This window comes from Melospiza melodia, chromosome 9, assembly GCF_035770615.1.
Source record: "Melospiza melodia melodia isolate bMelMel2 chromosome 9, bMelMel2.pri, whole genome shotgun sequence".
Lineage (NCBI taxonomy): Eukaryota > Metazoa > Chordata > Aves > Passeriformes > Passerellidae > Melospiza > Melospiza melodia.
In genome coordinates, this window is record NC_086202.1 from 29,553,833 (window position 1) to 29,573,934 (window position 20,102).

The 20,102-nt window shown below is 40.5% G+C and overlaps 1 protein-coding gene across 8 annotated transcripts in view; it reads right to left on the reverse strand.

Moving 5' to 3' along the window:
• Positions 1-6,523: 6,523 nt before the first annotated feature.
• Positions 6,524-20,102, reverse strand: part of RTKN2 (rhotekin 2) — a 50,877-nt gene continuing 37,298 nt past the window's right edge. For all 8 annotated transcript variants that reach the window (XM_063164043.1, XM_063164050.1, XM_063164042.1 and 5 more), the window contains 3 exons: positions 15,202-15,367; positions 13,180-13,287; positions 6,524-11,257 (listed from right to left, as the gene is read on the reverse strand). In XM_063164043.1, coding sequence (XP_063020113.1) covers positions 10,716-11,257; positions 13,180-13,287; positions 15,202-15,367 — 816 coding nt within the window. In that variant the 3' untranslated portion in view covers positions 6,524-10,715. The remainder of the gene's footprint in view (positions 11,258-13,179; positions 13,288-15,201; positions 15,368-20,102) is intronic.

Sequence of the window (20,102 nt, forward strand, 5' to 3'; positions counted from 1 at the left end):
CTGCCTTGGGGGACACTGTCATGAGCTTTGTGACATTTGCCATCTATGTCATCCTCAGCTGAGCAGTCCGACCATGGTTTTGTGTGCATGATTGATCCTCCAGCTACCTTTGATCACTTCTAGAAGGTCCAGTACCTGAAACACTCTCTTAAGAAACCATTGTCCTTAGTTATTACAGCAGGAGATGGAGAGGTGTGGAAGGGAGGCAGAGAGAATAAGAGGAACCCACTGTGACACTGGGAGCCATCCAGGGGGAAGAAGAGGAGTGGGAGTAACTGAAGTAACCCACAAAGGAGATGAACCTGAAGGGATTTTATTTATAAACCCACTAGCACAGATGTGGTAGCCTGTAGTCCTGGGCAAATGCTCAGCTTGTAAGAATCACTGAGGAAGGAGCGTGGAGCTGGAGTCCTGTAGAAGCTTTTATGGCAAAGGGGCACCCCAAATGGTGGGGCAAGGCTTGAGGAGTCACAGGGACCAGAGCCAGCCCTGGGGCAAGGACCCCTGCCCCACTCTGTCCACAGCTCCAGGGGCCAGTAGAGTGTCACCCCCCCTTGAATTCCTGCCTTGGGGTCCATGTGCCACTGGCAGCGTGCAGGGAGCTCATCCTGGGACACATCACGGGAGATGCTCAACACTTATGAAAGCTTTGCCTCCCAAAAGCAAACAATCCCAGCAGATTTGGGCTACAAGCAGCAGTGACCCCACAGCCCCTGACTGTGCAGCACATCACTGCTGCAGTGGCCTTCACAGGTCCATTGTCCCAGAATTATGTGCCCTGATCATCTTTTTAATAGCAGTCAGGTGGTTCATTTCCTGAAGGTTGCAGGCTGAAGTCTTGTTTTTCATACGTGACTTGGTAATTAAATTATCCCTGTTGCTATTACATAATGTAAGTAACAGCTACTTGATTTTAAAAGAATAGTCAAATTTGGCAGGCAGTTCAGAGTAATTTATTTTATATTGGAGCCTAATGCTAAGAGATTGCACAAAAAGCAGAAGGCAGCTGCCTGGAATAGTCTAAAATAAGCGTGTGGTAACCAACAACTATTATTATTGTATTACTGCTTATAATTCCCAAATGGAGAATTAAATTTCTGTAATAGATACAGCTCTTAACAAAAACAAAAATAAAAGTATTTGCTTTTTCTGTCAAGGAAAACTCTTTTAGGAAATGATACCATTGAATGTACAGTTCCCAAGGGAGGGTGGAAGGAAAAACCCCCAGCCTTGCAAGATTCTTTTGCACAGGGCTTCTGCTTTCCACAGATTCCACTGCAGGGTTGTCTCAGATTTCTTCTAAAGGGCAGGCAGAAGGATGGATTTATTATTTAGAGATAAAAATGAGCTAATTAGATTTTTTTAGCTATAATACATTCTCTCTGTAACTTCATTTAAGTTGGAATTTAGCATTCACTTGCCAAAAAATGACATTCCCTCTTCCCCACAAGCCTGGGTTCTCCATTTCTGCCTCCTAATGTGTCTGACCAGAAACACTGTGGCAAATGACAGGGCTGGTCAATAGGAGCCTAGGATCACATTTCAGGCTCTGAGAGCTCAACACTGGCTGGTACATTTTTGACCTTAATTTTAACAGGCTTTTACTTCTTCATGCCAGTTTAGTGGGAAGGCTGGCTCAGCCACGGGGACCTGGGCACTGACCTGCTCTCCTGGCCAGACCTAAAAGTAACTCAAACAAGCAATGCATCTTTAATTTGAAGTGCTTGATGACTAATCTCTTGTTTTCTTTAATTAATGATCTGCAGTTAATCATTGTGAATAGTAAATTGTCTATTTCAGCATTGATAGGAAGAGTTCCTATGGGAAAATGTTCCCCTATAGCTTTAATTTAAATATGCATTTTTCACATCACACTTACCATATCCTTACCTTTATGCTATCGCATGATTACAGGTCCATTAACTAATCACATTTGACAACTTGTTTATTGAGGGGAGCAACTACTTTACATCTCTTGCCTGGGAAAGAAAATGCTCTAACAAACAATTATTCAGCAGCTGCAATCATGGAGCACTGAATTAATTGCTTTGAAGATCTCAGTCAAGAAGATCTTGATAAAAAATCAAAGAAAATGTTGTTTGACAGAATGCATGAATGAGAGTGCCAGGAGGGACTGAGGCTTGGTGAGCTGCAGCCCTGCTCCAGGGAGAGCTCCATGAGGACCTTGAAACACTGCACTCAGAGGAGGAGGAGGCTGTAGAAAAGCTCATTTGCTTGTTTGTTCTTTTATGTTTAGTTTATCAAAACCACAACTTCTACACATAATTTGATTGTAGGATCAGGATGCTGCTAAAATGTGCCCAAAAACCTGAGCACAATCAGGTCTATAAAGGCTGACACAGATATCTCATATGTGTAACCTCTGTGGATGACTTCTCCTGCCATACAAATAATTAACCCAAAGGGTACTGTGAAGTTTAATGATTATAAAGCACTTTAGAACCTTCTCCCAGTGGGAGATTGTACTGGAGTGGGTAACAAGCAGAACAAGGCATGTGGGGATCTCAGCTCTGGACCTGGCTGGGCAAAATTGTCTTGGTGCACCTTGAGGCTGGGGAATGCCATTCACTCCTGACAAATGTCCCAGAGGGCATCAGGACAGTTTGAGTTACTTTGTTGGGACTAGAGCACTGTAGAAAGCAGTGGGATTGCTGATAAAGCATGATGAAGGCACTGAAGGCATGGACTGGAAAGGGGTTTCTGGTCTCTCCAGCTCCTTTGTGACTGCTGCTCCTTTATCAGCATGAGGAGGACCAGTGTCTCACGTGAGACAGTCCCAACCTCTGCTCCATGGACAAGTCACAGCCTGCAGCACGCTGGCCAATCCCAAGCCATGCTTCCTTCTCTCAGCTGCTGTGGCCTTGTGTGCTTTGCAAGTCAGCTGAGATGAAATATGTTTCTGCCAGATAAGACTAATTCCTACAGTGACACTGGAAAGGGAAGGAGAGCTTAAAGATTCAAAATTCTCTATAGTAAAGGGCTTCAAAAATGAAGAACAAGGACTAAACAATATTTTCTCTGAATATTATGTCACTATAAAAAGTTGCCCAGGTGGCTTCTCAGAAAACATCCTGATTGGGCTTTTTTGGTCACATCCAAGTAGTAACACAGTCAGCTTTTCCAAACTGCTTACATTAAAAGTTGCTGAGAGTTTGCTAGCATCATCTCTCTAGCAATGGGAAGAAATAGAATTCTTTTTCCCAAGTTTGTGCCCCAAGTTCAGAGGGTCTGTGAGGATGGTGGTATTGAAGTCAGTCATGAACATGGCACTATTTGCCAAACCAAACACCCCTAAGGACTAATGCCTCAAAAAGTGTGATGGAAACTTCTGTCACAATGGATCATCTTTAAAAGTGAGGGGCAGAGGAACTGTGACCCCTCCCTTGACTCGTGTTTAAAATCAGTGAGAGCCCAAATTGAATTTATACACTTATATATACCCTGATTCTAATAATTGTTTTTGCAGCAGTCCCTTGGCTCTCTTTAATGCTTCAACATGGAACAGATAGAGCCTAACTAAATAATTGGCTCTATCTTTTCCTTTTCCCTTTTCTGTTTTTTTTTCCTGTTTTGTTTTTTGGTGTTTTTTTTTTTTTTTTTATTTTGCAGATATGGTTGACAGAAGTTGCCCTGCCAAAGGAAATGTAGAAAGAAGCAAGTAAACAAGTTGTTGCTGAAGCTTGTATTAATCATTCTAGTAAGCTGTGGAGCAGCTGAAGACTCATGTGTTCTGGTTTATAATTACAAAAAATGTAAATAGCAGGTTACATATTAATGCTTAGAAATCACTAACTTTACTTGCCAAGGAATTATACAATATTTTAAATGAATGAACAGAAAAGTGTACATCAGGCTGCAGGCTCAAGTGGCCATCGCACGAGCTGGGTTGAACCTGAGGTGTTCCCAAGACAGCAGACCTTTATCCTTCTTTAGGATAATGATCAAGCAAATGTTTAAGCATCTTCCTAATGAGGTCATGAGTAAAATGTGATGTATTATTAGACACACAAATGAACTCTTATTAAAATAATAGAGAAATCCTGATATATAAAATGCATGGTATATTAAATCCAGTTTGACCTGAAGCCATGTGTTGAATACCATTATTAGGATCTGTCCTTAATAAAAGGCTTTCCATTTAGGTAGTAAAATTTGAGACTCTTACTGATTCTGAGCAAAGTTTTTTCCATGCTTGAAGAGCTGGTCTGCCCCACGTCAGGTGTCCCATGCTGTGTGATAAAGCTACAGCCATGAGGAGCATTCTCATCCTCTACATCCAGTCCCTAGGTCTGGATTCAGAAGAAAGGCAAAGCTGCCACAGGCTCTCTGTTTTCTTACCAGCCAAATATACAGGCTAAGAATCTGTCAGCTCAGTGCTTTGGCAGCTGACACTCCAGCTGATCCATCCACGTCAAGGGAAGGTCACTTAAATTGCTCTCAGTTTATTTCAAAAGCTCTCAAGCCTTTTGTAGAGACATTGGATTGAGGAGTAATGACCACTCAAAACCAAAGAAAGTAAAGCAGCTGCTGCCATCTGAAAAAAAATGCTGTGAGGACAAAGCAGCTCACTCGTGCCAGCCACACAGTTATAACAATTTTTCCTGCTATTGAGAAATTGGTGAGATGTTAAGCTCACTAGAACAGCAGTGAGATCTTCCCTTGCCTAAGTTACATCTTTATTTAGGCACACACCATTCTGGACACAGAGTGATGGAAATATTTTGATTTGGTTCTTGCTAATGCACAATGAGTAGCTAAAATGGAGGCAATATTAATGAACATATTCTGTTCTTGTAAATCAAGAGTGCCCCTGAGCAAGTAGTGCATGTTCAGCTCTGGGCACCCAGCTCAAGAAAGATATCATCAAAATACATGTGGGATTTTGAAATAGACACTAATTAGAAAATGGAAAATATAATCCAAACAAAGATGGAAAAGAGTGGGACCATTTTCCTTTAGGGTGATAAAACTTAATCAATGATATTTGTATTTGGAACCACTTTTATAGTCAGCGATGGAAAAAGGAATGTGATGAACACTTGCTGACCCTTTCCTTCTTAGCAAAAGAAAATACACAAGTTTTAAAGCTTGGAAAGAAAACTCTTGTGGCATACCATCAAGCTGCAAGTGCTACAAGACAGCAGTGATGCCAAAATTTAAGTAAATTAAAGAATACAATTTTTTACTTTCAACTGCCACTCTGAATTCATGTCCAGACAGAGACATAAAGTGAAACTTTGACAGACTAAAAGGCTTCCCACGTCTGCATATTAAAAAGCCTGTAATTACTAAGGGCTGGGAAGAGGCTGTGGATGAAATGACTTTCTTCTGCAAGCATTCCTGTATCACTACCAAACACCGGCCAAAAGCTGCAAAAATCCCTTCAGGTGAAACAAGGTATATTATAAATAATGTCTTTTTGTAGCTGTTTTGCAAGAAGTTTATAGAAATGTGAAGAAATACTGTAACAGAATAAAAGACACTTCACTAGTTATTATAAATTTTCTCCCTTTGGGATGTACATAAAAAACATTTAGAAAGCTATCTTGATATAAAAATCATGAAAGATTGTTCTTTCCTCATAAAAAGCCATTTATTTTGATGTCTCACAAACTGGGGTTTTTGTGAGTATATAATACATATATGGAACAATGGCAGTTTAACCATTTGCTAATGGTTATATGAAGAGAGCATCATATCATATTCCCATGATTGCTTAAAGCAAACTGCAGCAGCTTTAGCTGCAGCACAATTTTCATTAAATCACTCAGCTGCACTGTCCTGCCTTGCAATTGTCAATCCCACTTGGTTTTTTTCATGGACTCTTATTCCAAAATTAAAATGTCTAGCAATTCCTTTTGCATTTATTACAGTAATTTTATAACTGGGTCAAAAGAACACTTTACTTGAGCAGCTCAGTTAGCTCTAAATTAGCAGTGTCACACTGAGCTCTAGCTGGTGAGGTGGGTAAGAGCTCCCCTTCAGCACAAGGGTGCCTGGGAAAGGAAAACAATTAATGGATGGATTAATTAATTAATCAATGGATGTCAGTGGCTTATTTATGAAGCCACCTTACAAGGCAGAGAGCAAGATGTAAATCTGTGCCATGGCATCTTTTCCTCCATGACTGTGAGAGATGTAAGATGAAAGCTAAACCAGGGTATTTTGTTTTGGCACATTTGTGGAAAAGAGTGCATCTCATAACATTTCTGACTTCACCTGCTCACTCAGGGTGGTGTCTGTTGGATTCAGTGAATGGCAGGGAGCACTGATTTAACTGATTAAAGCCAGTTTGGCTTTTCCTCCCTTCATGCAGGGCAGAAACCTGAGGCTGACACTGTTTGCTGTTGTCAGTATGAGCCTACAGGGGTACACTGATGGCAGGCCCAAGGGAAAAGGAGCCACTCCTGAACTCTCATTTTACAGCAGCCATCACCCGTGGCTTATACACTGGAGTAAAGCTTAATGTAGTTCCAGATTGAAAGAAATTACACTAAAAACCTTTTATTCTAGAAATGTTTTTAATTTTACTTGCATATTTTAACAGAAATACAATATGCTAGCAGCAAAATAAGAAGATTTCTGTTCTAACATTTCACAATACATTAGTGTCCAAATTTCCATTTTTCTATTAAGGCAGTTTGCATTAATTAGAAATCAACTCTGAATACTATGACAGTATTTTCAAATACTTACAAGCCACCATAAAATAACTATTAGTATTATTACCACGGGAAAAAACCCCACAGTTCTAGTAAAAATGTAACCCAGAAAGTACCGTCTACCATTCCAACACCAAGTGAACAGCTGAAGACATCAGGTAAATATAAAAAGTTAATAAGTTAAGGCTTTGTTCAGTCAATATTTCAGAAGTTCATGTTCTGTGAAATTTATATTCAAGTTTGAACTAGCAATTAATTTCAAGTTGTACTTCCTAAAAGAATAGTTCAGGCTGACTTCTGTCTCCCCCACTTCAAGACTGCATCCAATCACTCAATTCTCCTTTAAGCAGCATTAATTAATCCCAGCAGAGAACAAGCAGGTACAGTTTCCAGAGCAGGCCTGACACGTTCCTCAGAGAAGTCTCTAATTCCACGTGTGGTTCAGCAGGTGCCACCAGCGTCCTCCCTGAGCCATTCACCCTGGCAGAAGTGTTTCTCAATGGACTTCCCAGCCAGGTGACAGCATTCCAGCTTGCCTACACAAATGTGAACCAGGGGAATGGGACACAAGGGCTGGGAGCAGCCACAGGTCCTCCAAGCCTCATGCCAGCAGGAATCAGCCAAATGACTTCTGGGTTCTGATCCCTGATATTGTGAGCCATGCAATTAAAGCATCCTCATTGAATGCAGCTGCTAAGATGGTGGAACATTACATTCTCCTGTGTTTCCTGGGAGCCTGCAGGTTTTATTGGTTAAACCAACTTGCTTCACAGAAGATGCAAAGGCACTAATGGCAACACAGAACAGGGCAGGGGAAAGAAGGCAAAGTAACAATAAACACTAAAACCTGAATCAACTCTTTCTTCATAACAGGGATTATGTAGTCCTGAAGCACATGGACAGAATAATGAATGCCCTTGTTTGCTTAGTGGTGGTCACTGCAATATCATGAACTGGCCCACATGAGTCTAATTTAAGGATAGATATAAAATATCAACACAGCTTCATGGAGAATAGGTCTTGAGCAACAGGTTGCATTTTACTCTTAGATATGTTAAGCTTGGCTTGCAAAGACACCTGCACTGAGGTGTTACCCACAAGAACCCTGAGTAACTTTCTGAAAAAAAGATGAATATGTATTTTTCTTTAAAATATCACAATAATAATGTCAAGATACACTATTAATAGGGATTCAGCAAGAAATTTAGCTGTTTGCCATCTTACTGAAAGTTTTAAAAGCTCTGGGATAAAAGGGACAGAAATTCAATGGCCTGCCTGTTTGCTTTCTCCACCCCCTTCCCATGTCACTGATGTAATAAAAACTTATCACCTCTCTCTACAAACCTTACCTTGCATTCAATTTTAAAAATCAATGATCTGGAATAAACTGTAAAAATCACTTGCAATAGATTTGCAAAGGACATGCAGACTGCTGGAGTAGTAAAGAATGAGGACGGGTCACTTACACAGAGCAATCTGGATCACTTCATGAGCAGTATTTTAATGCTGGTAAAATACTATCTGTATTTCCAAGAAAATATAAGGTAAGATAATAAGAGGATGATGTACCACATTCTTGAGAAAGACTCTGAAGAGGAATTGGTCCATAACAGTCAGCATCCAAGGCAACGCTTCCACAAAAAAAAAAAAAAAAAAAAAGGAAAAAGAAAAGATGATGCAATTCTTGAGAAGAGAGAGGGAGATATTCATCAGAGCAAGAGGATCACATTATGGCTCTGTACAGTCCTGATGGATCACTATTGACATGTGGCATCTAATGCAGATGTCACCCTTACAAATACTTCTGTACATGAGAAATCCAGGGAATGTGAAGATTAATTAGTCTTGGGTAACATCCACTGCCATAGGAAAGTTAAGGAATTCAGTCTCATCAGAGAAAAGGTTAAAAGGGACATAATCATGATTTATAACTACACACAGGCAATTAGAAAAGCTGATACTACAGAGATCAATATAAGCAATCAAATGCATAAAAAGACCAAAATAACTTAAGGTGGAGCTAGAAATGCAAATAGAAAATCAAGTGAAGAATGTACCTGGGGTAATTAAGTGTTGCAACAGGAGGTATGAGTGAATTCTCATCACTTGAAGACTTCAAATTAATATTAAATGCCTTGTTAAAACACCTATGTTCAGTTCAAAACAAAGCCACTGAATTTAATAGAGAAACAGCTTGTTGAAATTCAATGATCTGTTGAATGTAAAAATAAATCCTAATTATGGTGCCTTCTATCCTTATATATTTATGAGATTTTTTAAAAATATAGCTACAAAATTAAAGGGGGTTTCCAAGAAAATGTGTTTTTTTTCTTTCTGAGCACAGAACCACTTAAGGCTAGATTTTAAGCTAAATAAACTGCAGCTGCATTTTGGAAAATATTCGTTCCCCCCTCCCAATTTTTCCCATTTCTTGTTCAGAGTTGCACAGTCCACTTACTTGACTGTCTGATTTACATAATCATGTAGTTTTTCTTCAGTTTTTTCTGTTCCTATTTATAAGCCATTCACAAACCATCCACTTAAGTAACAGCATGATTTATTGTAAGAATGATTATGGTTGTTTCAGAGGGAAAATGGAACGTGATTAAATGAAGAATGAACAAGGACATTCTAGAACAAAGGGCCCTAATCCTGCAAAAGGAATTGTAAATGAAACCTGCCTCTCAACCCCATCCCAAATGAACTACTGAGGGAATTCAGCAGATACCTTTACAACTGTGGAGCCAAGAGCGTAGCTGAAGACAAAAAATTAAATAAAATAAAATAACCATGCCCACAGTATCTCATGGAGAAATGGTAAAGCTCCCAGAGCCATCCACATTTTGGGGGAAAAAAATGATAAATAATGAACTGTATGTATACAGTCACTGATATGACCCTCTCAACACAGGTCTGAGCACCAAGTCTGCAGAGGGAGAACTGCAAGCAGACCTTTGCCCTTGGATAAGTTCCAGCATCTGAGACAAACGCACCAACCAAGGAAATGGCTGGGTATTCAAGCTGTGGATCCAAGAGAACACAGCTCTTTCTTATACAGTAGATGCTTTTTAGGTGCCACAGGAACCCTAACAACCCATACTTATAGAAGTGAAACAGAGGTGAACAGTCTGATGAAAGAATCTCAGAGTTCAGGATCTTCACCTGAAGTGCTTATTCTGTGCTATTGCAGAAGGAACAAGTGGTGCAAAGCCCTGTTTGTTACCAGTGTCACTGCCTGTTCACAAACCAGCTCCCCAGCAGGAACAGCTGAGAGGCTCCACAAAGGAGAGCTGTGGTACAGACCCACGTTTGTCAGGAAAAACAACCCTAAGATGAGCACATACCCAAGCAACTGCTTTTGAATGCTTGTCTTAGCCCAAAATAAACCAGCAGTGATGGATCATATCCTTGCTCAAAGACAGATAATTCTGGTCCATTCCAATTGCACATGAACCAGCAGGAACTTGGGAAATCCCACACTAAATTGAGGGAACTGCCTCAGAAATTTGTATGGAGTTACAGAGCCATTCAGAACAGCACAAAAGCTTTTCATACTCGATTACCATATAGGCAGTGTTTCCTAAACAGCAAGGCATGGAGAGGATGCAGCAAGCATGGAGCCCAAGAAAATCAGCTTTGCAAGATCTGTGCTGAATATGTGTGAATTCCCACTTGAGTAGTCTGAGGAGCTGTGGATGGGCTAAGCTGAGGGACTGTAGAAGGCACTGGGAACATCCCTGCTGTGGGGACAGCTGAGCTTACCCTGAACACTGTGGTTTTTTCAAGAGGAAAGTACTGAACTATTGTTTTCAGAAATAGCACCGTTACTCCAGACAGAGAAACACCCCCCCATTCTAGTGCAATTATTCAGATAGAGCACTAATGAATACAGCTGAGACTGCAGCTAGCAGTAATGCCCTGGCTCACAGGAAACACTTGAGCTAAATGCTAAAATCTACTTTTAATGAAGGGTATTAGGAGAAGGCTGAGAAACTTTAAATTCCAAAGACTCCTCTAAGCTAAATACGATGCCTATGGATGCAGCCAGGACCTGGGGTCTAGTATTTCTGTGATGCCTTTATGTCTAGGGGTTGGGACTGGTTTGGTTTCAGACTTGGTCTTGCTCAGCAGAGAAACAGGATTCCCCAGGCCAGCTAAACCACTTTTCCCACAAAGGCCAATTTTGCAAGGGGGAGCAATGGGGGTTTGCAGCTGCTGCATCTTCGTAGCTAACACTGACTCAAAGGCAGGTGTGTGGTCAGGCTTCCCCCAGTTTTCCTTGCCCAGCTGCTCTGGGTTCACCTGGGCTTCTGCCCTGTAGGGTGACTTATCAGAGGGTGGAGGTGGAGCTCTTCTTTTCTTTCCTCTGCTGTCATTTGGACTGGTAGTATCTCTTTTGGGGTCCGGATGTGTGTTTTTGTGAACAGTCATCTCATGAGATCCATCAAAGAGTGACGCCCACAGGGCAGATGCAGGCTCTCTCTGCTGGCCAAGAAGGAACTCACCATCACTCTCTTCAATTTTCCTATGTATGATATCAGCTAAGCCCTCAGGTTTCACTGGAGAATCAATGCCTGTAATTTTAAGGGACAGCAATTAACCCAGATTAAAACACCACCAATGATTTTACTTCTATCTATTTTCTTATTACTACTCAGAAGACAAACCTGTATTAACTGTCTCACTAAGTCTGAACTAAGAGTATTAATGGATGAAATGGAAAATGTTACATATGCTATCAAAGAGAGAACTGAGGTGACAGGAAGGAATTATTTTTGTGACAGCTGGCATTGAGGCAGCAGGGTAGGCACTGATATTTCTTTCCAAGTAAAAGAAAAAATAAAGTACTACAGGGAAACCTGTATGTATTAGTTATTAAATACATTTTGTTGTACAGTGCTTGGAAAATTTTGTTTCACAGGAGGCCCATGAAAGTCTGACTAAATAGTCCTGTGCTGCCAGCCTGTAGAAAATGGGACATCTTTACATATATCATTTTTCTCTATGTGCCTCAGGACTGCCTTGCTCAATTTCTTATTCTTCTTACTGAGTTTTCCATGTATACTGCAGTAGTACCAGCCTCAAACAGCAGCAATACCTGATTTTCAATAGAGTCACAGCACAGTGTGGGTTGGAAAAGGCCTTTCAAGGTCACCAAGTCCAGCTGTTAACCCTGCCAAGTCCACCACCAACCCATGTCCCGAAGCACCACATCTGCACATCTGTCTTTCAAATACCTCCAAAATGGTGTCCCCACCACTGCAGCCTGTGTCTCTGCTTGATAACCCTTTCTGGGAAGAAATTCTTCCTAATATCCAATTTAAACCTCCCCTGGGGCAACTGGAGGTTGTTTCCTCTTGTCCTATCACTCCTGCTACAATCTCCTTCCAGGTACTTGTAGAGAGCCATAAGGTCCCCTTGAGTCTCCTTTTCTTCAGGCTGAACACCCCCAGCTCCCTCAGGCCCTCCTCATCTCCTGTGTGCTCCAGACCCTTCCCCAGGGACCCTCCACTGCCCTTCTCTGGACACACTCCAGCCCCTCAATGTCTTTCTTGCAGTGAGGGGCCCAGAGCTGAGCACAGGATTTGAGGTGCCTCACCAGTGCTGGGTACAGGGTGCTACAAAAGCTATATATAATTCAGGAAAAAAATGGTGTGTTAAGAGTGAAATGGAGTTTGTGTTCTGCTCCTCACTGAGGTACATGTGTATCCCTGGAATTATGCTACCATGTAAAGCTTCTGTGTGGTTCATTTACTGCATTTCTGCTCTGCATTCACAGCTTAGATAAAACCTGACTGTTCAGTGCTCTGATGCATGGTAACTCAGTGACCCACATGGCATTCTGAGCATCATCACAGCTCCATCCCAAGCAGCAAGCAGTCAGGCATTTAGAGTTGTACAGTGTTTCTCAGTCAATACTGCATGGGATCCAGTAAAACAAAGTGACCTACTTTTTCTAGTCTGTACATATTACTTCTGTAACAAAACTATTTAAAAAAATCCTGCTGCGTACCATTTTTCTCTGCAAAAATACAGATCCCAGATATGCTCTAGCTAGATTTTCCAAGCATATTTTTCAACATCATTGCCAAAGACCAAAAAATTAGGTAAGTTATGCTGAGTGAGCCTTCAAATAGCTGTAAGAACGGCAGATTAATTTCATGCAATTGGTTTGCAAGCTGGACTATTTTACCTTTACATTTCCTGAGCTGTATACTACTCCTAGCATGAGTGTTTATTTCTAGTGACAGCTGTTTGGAGTGTGTTCAGGGCAGACTGCAGATTTTTTAGCTCAAGGTATAAAAATGTATTCATTATTTGCACTATTACAAATTCAGATTTAATATCAACTCCTTGGTATGCAGTTATGTTGCTCTTTCATTGTCTGAATTGTCCTTGAAAAACTCAGTGTTTCACCACCACCACCAGAAGCCATCTGAATTCAGACAATGTTGTTTCTGTTACTCTGCAACTTGAAAAGGCAAATCCCACTTACTCATATCATGGTAGACGGAGGTCGCTTCCTTTGTCAAGAACAAAGGTGGTTTCCGTGGTGACATAATCTCAATTTTCATAAGTTCCTCACAACAATGCTTCCACTGGCCTGAGAGAGAAAAGAGAACAATGACTGGAACTTAAACACATCAGCCTGGAAAAAAAATGGAAGTTGTTAGGTTGTGTCAGGAAACTATCTCCAAAGTAATACTAAACAGTGAGAATTTACTTTTGTTTAGCAGGAATGCTCAGGATGCATTTGTATTTCCATCCCTGTATTCATTCTCTTAGCACAAAGGTCATAAGATCCTAGATGGAATTTAAGCATCCCAGCATTACTGTTAGACTATGATGGTTAAAGATCATAATTTGCCTTCAAATCCCCAAACAGTATAAATCCAAGGGGAAAAAAAAAGAAAAAAATTAAGGTTTGGGAAGCTTCATCAAGTTATCAGGAACAACCTCCAATATCCTGCAAGCTGGATGTTATACAGCAATGTTACAATGTCATGGCAAAGGAACATTCTGTTTTTAATAGAGGATAACTTGCCTTTTATCCCTTAGCAGACAAGGAAATCTCTTTTTCTATTAATAGATTTTGACCTTAAGGAAAACAAGACACAGTAAAATTACTTTGTTCATACCAATCATTCCAAGTTTTCTGAGCACATTAATTTTAAGAGAATTTTAGAACCAGGGAAGAAAAAAGGCATTTAAATGCCAAGTGACCCATTTTTTTCTGAATCTAAAGAAAATGTCTCAAAAAATTCTGTGGGTAGTATTCTATCTATAATGAATAAGAAGTAGATCTTTTACCCTACTCTACAGATAATTTAAAGAGGATGCCCTAGTTTTTGCTTGGTGTGTTTCTTTAATTGATAGTGCTTTTTCTCATTGTAAATCAAAGTTAAAAATGACTGGAAATACAACTATGACTCTGAGTTTCTACAGCCTCAGTTCAATTATTTGATTGATGTTGTCTCTGACTAAAGACTGATATTTCATTAATTGACCTGGTTTTGTTTTCTGACCTGATAAAAATGCCTATCAGGAAGCAACTCTACTTTGTCAATGGCAGCACAAAAGCTGAGAGTCTCTACTCTCAGTAAATCTGTGAGTCAAGCAGAAAGCAGAGAAAAAAGACACAGGCAAATTAATCTATGTAGTTTTTATAATAAAGATTTGGTGATAAACAAGGAGCAGAGCACAATATACAATTTCAATAATATTTCACACAATAAATGAGTTCCCTCTGCCATGTAAGATCAGGGCTGTTGCAGAGGTTTGCCAAAGGCTCAGGGTAACCCTTTAACACCTGTTGCAAAGGCTGAGGCGCAGCTTTTACCAGAGCCAGGTAAGCAGTGTGTATTTGCCCAGCTGGATGGAGTGTGGCTGGGTGAGCATATTCCCATGTGATGAGAGCTGCCAAAACCTTTGAACTACAACAGAATCAAGCAATCCCTGTTATAACAAATTGCAATTTAATTCATCCATAACATTGCTAAGCAAGGAGACCCCAAGTTTTCTCGTGACTGCTTCCAAGAGCTGGCTGAATCCACATCCCAGCCAAGGCCCCACACGATTCCAGCATCCTCCCCACCTGGCACTGAGGCTTCCACACCCAGGTTTGATACTGCAGGATCTCACCAAAGCAGCACAGCACCGGCTGGGTGCCCAGGCAGAGGTGGACTCCTCCCACTACAGTGGGAAGGAGGAAGAGATGGTGAGAATTTATCAGTCTTTAAGAACATTATCAGGAACACTGCTGAGAGAACAAGTTTTTTGAGATTGATGGACATACTCTGCCTCTGATTTCCTGCAAGAACACATGGACTTTGGTTTAGTCAAATATTTGCCTTCCAACGACTTCGACCACCACCCAGCATTATCCCAGAGAACATATTTCTTCTCGTTGCTGCAAACAAAGGCTTATGAGGCAACTGCAAATCAAATTGCTCAAAGATCCCTTTGATGTTACATAATGCCCCATTCGGAGGGCACGCTGCCAGCACTGCTTACTTACTCAGATCATAAAAGTGCTGCCAGAAAGCCTCCATCCACTGATGAAGTTCATCCCTACTGTCAGCAGCAAAACGTTGCGTCACACCCTCTCCAGCCACGGGGTTGATAACAGAGAAGTTATTGGCTCTTCTGCTGGAGTCCTTATCCACAGCTCGAATCCTGGTTTCCTAGGAACAACAAACTGTGCTGGTGACTTACTGCTTCACACTGCCATCAGCTTAGGGCCAGTGACAGTGTAAGGAAGGCAGAATTTGCTTTTTTGTCTACTTCAGATTAATACCAATTGAAAAAAAACAACCAATGTCAGGAGCTGATTATAAAATTGTTTTATCATAAAGCATGAAAAATAAGGGAATAAAGCACAATTACTACAGTTCAGTGTGAGTTACAGAATGTACTGTAATTCTGTGTTCCCCTTCTCTCTACCCTCACCAGCTCACCTCACAGTGCTCACTCTTCTCCACAGCAGTTTAGTGAATAATCTACAATAACAGCAAGCAGCTCCTTTTCCCCAAACGATTCAGATGGACAAGCACGTTATTACAGCCACCATTTGCACCTGCTACTGCACTTCTGTGGGCCATTGTTTACCCACTGCATTGGAAACTTGTATCCTTTTAATGTTCATCTTAGTGCAGCAGGACATTCAGGGTAATACAATAGAGCAGGGAAATTAAAAAGAAACTTACCTAGGCCATCTTTAAAGGGGCATTTGTAGCAGTAACCCCTACAGTTTTACTAGAATAAGATTTTGCTCTAATAGAAAAAAAATATTTCCCATTTTAAAATAGACATTTTAGTTTTAACTTAATTAGAAATAGCTACATAGAAATAATTAAATGTGTATATATATCCAAGAAGTATAGCACAAGTCTAAAAAATCTCTTCAGCTAGAGTTAGAAAAGTTCTCATATTACACAGCAGCACTGTTAAGATTTTTCCTTTTGTTCAGGAACATAGTTCAATTGCTCTAGACTAGATCCAGTGGTATTTTCAGAGTATTTACTTTCTTTGTTATGGCATTACTACAATTTAAAAAAAAACAAACAAACCACTTATCCCTAACTCAGTGATTTTTGTGTGTGTGAAAAATGCTAAAAGCTTTAAGTTTAGCTAAACACAACTAAAAGAATTCCAGAAGGCAACTGGTCAACATTGCTGCTCCTCACAACACAATGAGCAAATTAAAACAACTAACATCACTTTATTTGTAGAAGCAAAGGAGAAGCCCTGGGAATGTCTTTGCACGAGCAACTTGAGCTGACTGGAGAAGCAGCAGCCCATTACAGCACTGCTCCTCAGAGGATTTGTGGCACAGCCAGGAGAGCAGAGCGGTGAGCTCTGGTGCCAGGGCAGCAGGCAGCCCTGTGCCCAGCAGGACACGAGGACACCCAACACCCAGCAGGAGCCTGCACTGCCCCCTGCCACCCCGGGGCACTCCTGGCACGGGCAGTGCCCAGCATTTGAAGGAGGCCAACAGTCACAGCCAGGGCTGTGTTCAAACATCTCCTGTCTGGATGGACAGGGAGCCTGACCACAAAGGTGGCTCCTCAAAATCAAGGAGGATGGAACAACCAGTTCCCTTCTACACAACTCAAGCAAATGTCAAACATCTGCTAAAGACATTAAACATACATCTACAGAAATTAAGTTTACGCACGGGATCCCCTGGGGATAAGCCTAGTTCCGATACTCAGAAAAACAAAAGTTACTCTACAGACCATTCCCCAGATTTTAAATGCATTACTGAAGTAACCATTTGAAATACCAACAACTGCTTGTAGCATATCTGATGGATTTGTTCATTTAAATTCTTCTGTCTAAAAATAGGAGATGAAGTAATTCATCCATCAGTGCTCTATATCCCATTAACTCAGGTAACCATAGATACCAGCAAAAAATGAAATCAAATAGATTAACATTTGACAGGTAAGAACTTCAAGCATACCATACACACAAGTTTATTTAATGATGTTTGCTGCAGGTTTTATCCCACAACTGTGGTATTATTCAAAGGAGATGAATCCTCAAGCAGCAATCTCTATCTGATGCTTGAATATTTCAGCAGTCGTACGAGACGCCATTGCAGCAATGGGCTGATGAATTTGTCAGCCTTGGGTGAATTACACGACATGCCCAGTTCCACTTCATAAAAGCAAAACCCAAACCAACAAAAAGCTATTAAAAACAAAACAAAACAAGCAGAAAAACCACCCCAAAAAAACACAACAAAAAGTGTTTTAATTTACCATGTTGTAATAATATCTTTCCCAGTCTTATAAAAAAACTGAACCAGCTCTGCTGTAGCAATTGTAAAGAGCAGAACAATCAGTGGATGGCAACAGGAAAACAATTGAATCTTGAACTCAAGTGACTCTTCTGGGGAGGCTGAAGCCAGTTTTATATTCTTTATGCAAAAGATTGTTTCTTTGAGGATGGGGAAAGACTCAAAGGGAAAAATAGATGGTATTTGTAAATACCAACCTTACTCTATATTTCTCCCCACAAATAAAATCTCTTTGCCTGATAATACCTCTCTGGAAAGCTTGTATTTTAAGCCAACAAGAAGACACAGAGAGAACTTTTTTACTGCTGAAGTACAACATTTTCTCGATAAGCCATTCCTGACACACTAAAAAGCACTGGTTATAAAGACCATTTTAGGACATCAGAACAAATCACAGTTCTTAAAAACATTGAATAACCTAGAGACCAAGGTCTGTGTATCTATTTTAAGGTTAAACAAATCAAATCACATATAACAAACTCTCTTCACGTTTTTAGTGCAAAAAAAATAAAACAAACTGAAATTCAGTACAACACTGGAAGCAAGTATAACCTGTACAGGCATTGGTTTCTGTTGTAATATTAATAATTTCCATGAATTTTTTTAATCAAGTAGGGAAAAATGGTTACATTTCAAATTATGGCTTTCAAATGCATTTATGCAGAAGACCAAATTCAGTCTATCAGTTAATATTTTGTCCCTTCCTTGTTTGGTGAGCTTGTACTAATGTGACATCCTCTTGGCCCCTGGCTGGTCAGTATGACATGGATAAGCAATACCAGGATGTCTGTGCCATTGTTCTTGGGAGCAATGCAGCAGCTGGAAGCATGGAAAAGGAGATAGCAATACATGACCACCAACATTTTGTGAAGCAGCAGTGAGCCAATAAAGCAGCTTTCAAACTGCTCAGTTTGAGCACGTGTGGTACAAGGATCTGGGTGTTCCACCTGCTTCCCCTGCCTGCATCCACAACCTGTTTCAAGCAACTGCAAGACTAAACTGAGCACTGGGATATGAGACACCAGACATTGGGAGGTACTTAACTAGCCTGTGCTTTTCCAGTGTATTTTCACAGCCATGAAGGCTTTTCCTAAGCCAACCAGTGGGACAAAGTCCTTACCACAGAGAATACAGATATTTTCAGGGCTTATCTCATTTCCCTGTGCTGGAGTTCCCCAACAGTGAATATTGCTCATGCTGCTGGCTCCCTAAAAGCTCACATGGTCCAGAACTGACATCCATATTCCTCTGCTCCAGCCCAAGGGTGAACTCCCTGCTTCCCTAGAAATATGGATGGTTCCCTTGAAGTTACACTGCTGCAACCATCACCACATTTCCCAACAAAGTCCTGTACCTGACCAGAACAGCAGTACCACCAAGGACTGTCATTCAAGGTAATTGATTTAGTGCCTCTGCTCCTGCTGCACTGTCAGCAGTGCTCCATGAGCCTGCAAACCCTCACTCCTCACCCTGCTCCCCTCAGCCATCAGCAGGGGCACAGAGAGAGCCCCAGGACTGCATGGGCAAAACATGCCAGGAAGGAAACCATGGGACTACAGCATTTTAAAGCAAGATCCCAGAACCCCTACAGCTTCAGGCACCCATGGCACAAAAAAAGTTTTATAATCTATGAAACAAACACAGTAGATTATGTATTCCAAACACTGAGCAAGTAACATGAACTGCTGGAACATGCACCAATTTAATAAGCTTTCACGTGTAGGCAAGGCCTTTATTTTTCATTTCAAATTAAAGAAAACTTGAAAAAAAATCAGGAACTGGCCTATAAAGGATATTTCTTCAAATTGGATTCCAGTAAATTTTCTTTGCTACAGAAAATATCATTTCTCTTTTCCTACTTAGTTGTGCAATATAATATGTTATAATCACATTTAGCTGGAACAATAACAGTAGCACTTGCATAATAGGAACTGCAGAACCATTCTTGCTCAACAGCAGTAGCAGTGAAGTCATCTAAAGCTGAAGTAATGACTTTGCTGGTCTTAATGGCTTCTTCGAGTCTCAATTCAAAGGGAATTGCAAATACAGCTATTGGTGTGAACATTTTCCAGAGAATTTCTCATAAATCCAGATGATTTCATTACTTCTCAGAAAGTATCTTTAAATTACATGTAAAGGATCAACTTCACATTACAAATGAAAATGCCACATATGCAACCCAAAGAGATTTTAGTTAGAATGTCTAGAGTTGATGTTCAGTCTCAACTTTCACTTTGAAATTGCTGTGTGAAATTTCTTTAACAACATGTAGCAGACAAGCCCATACGATTAGTCTGCTTCCATTTAATCCCTAAGAGAAATTTCATAACAAAGGAATCAGAAAACATCTGCAGGCATTAAGTTATTTTCAACAGAAACTGTTTAAGTAGTAAAGGATCCAAATATGTTTTCAATAGCATTTTTTTTTTTTTTAATTTCCATTGAAGGAGGATTCACAGTCATTCTCCAGCAGCCTGATATTTTTGTAAAATGGTAAGACACATAAATCATGTACCTTTTACAAGTTAGCTTTAAGGACACCCTGCAAACATAAGGGCAATCTCTCAGCAAAGGCTTATCAAGCTGGATTTTAGGTTCTAGGTGCATAGGTTATT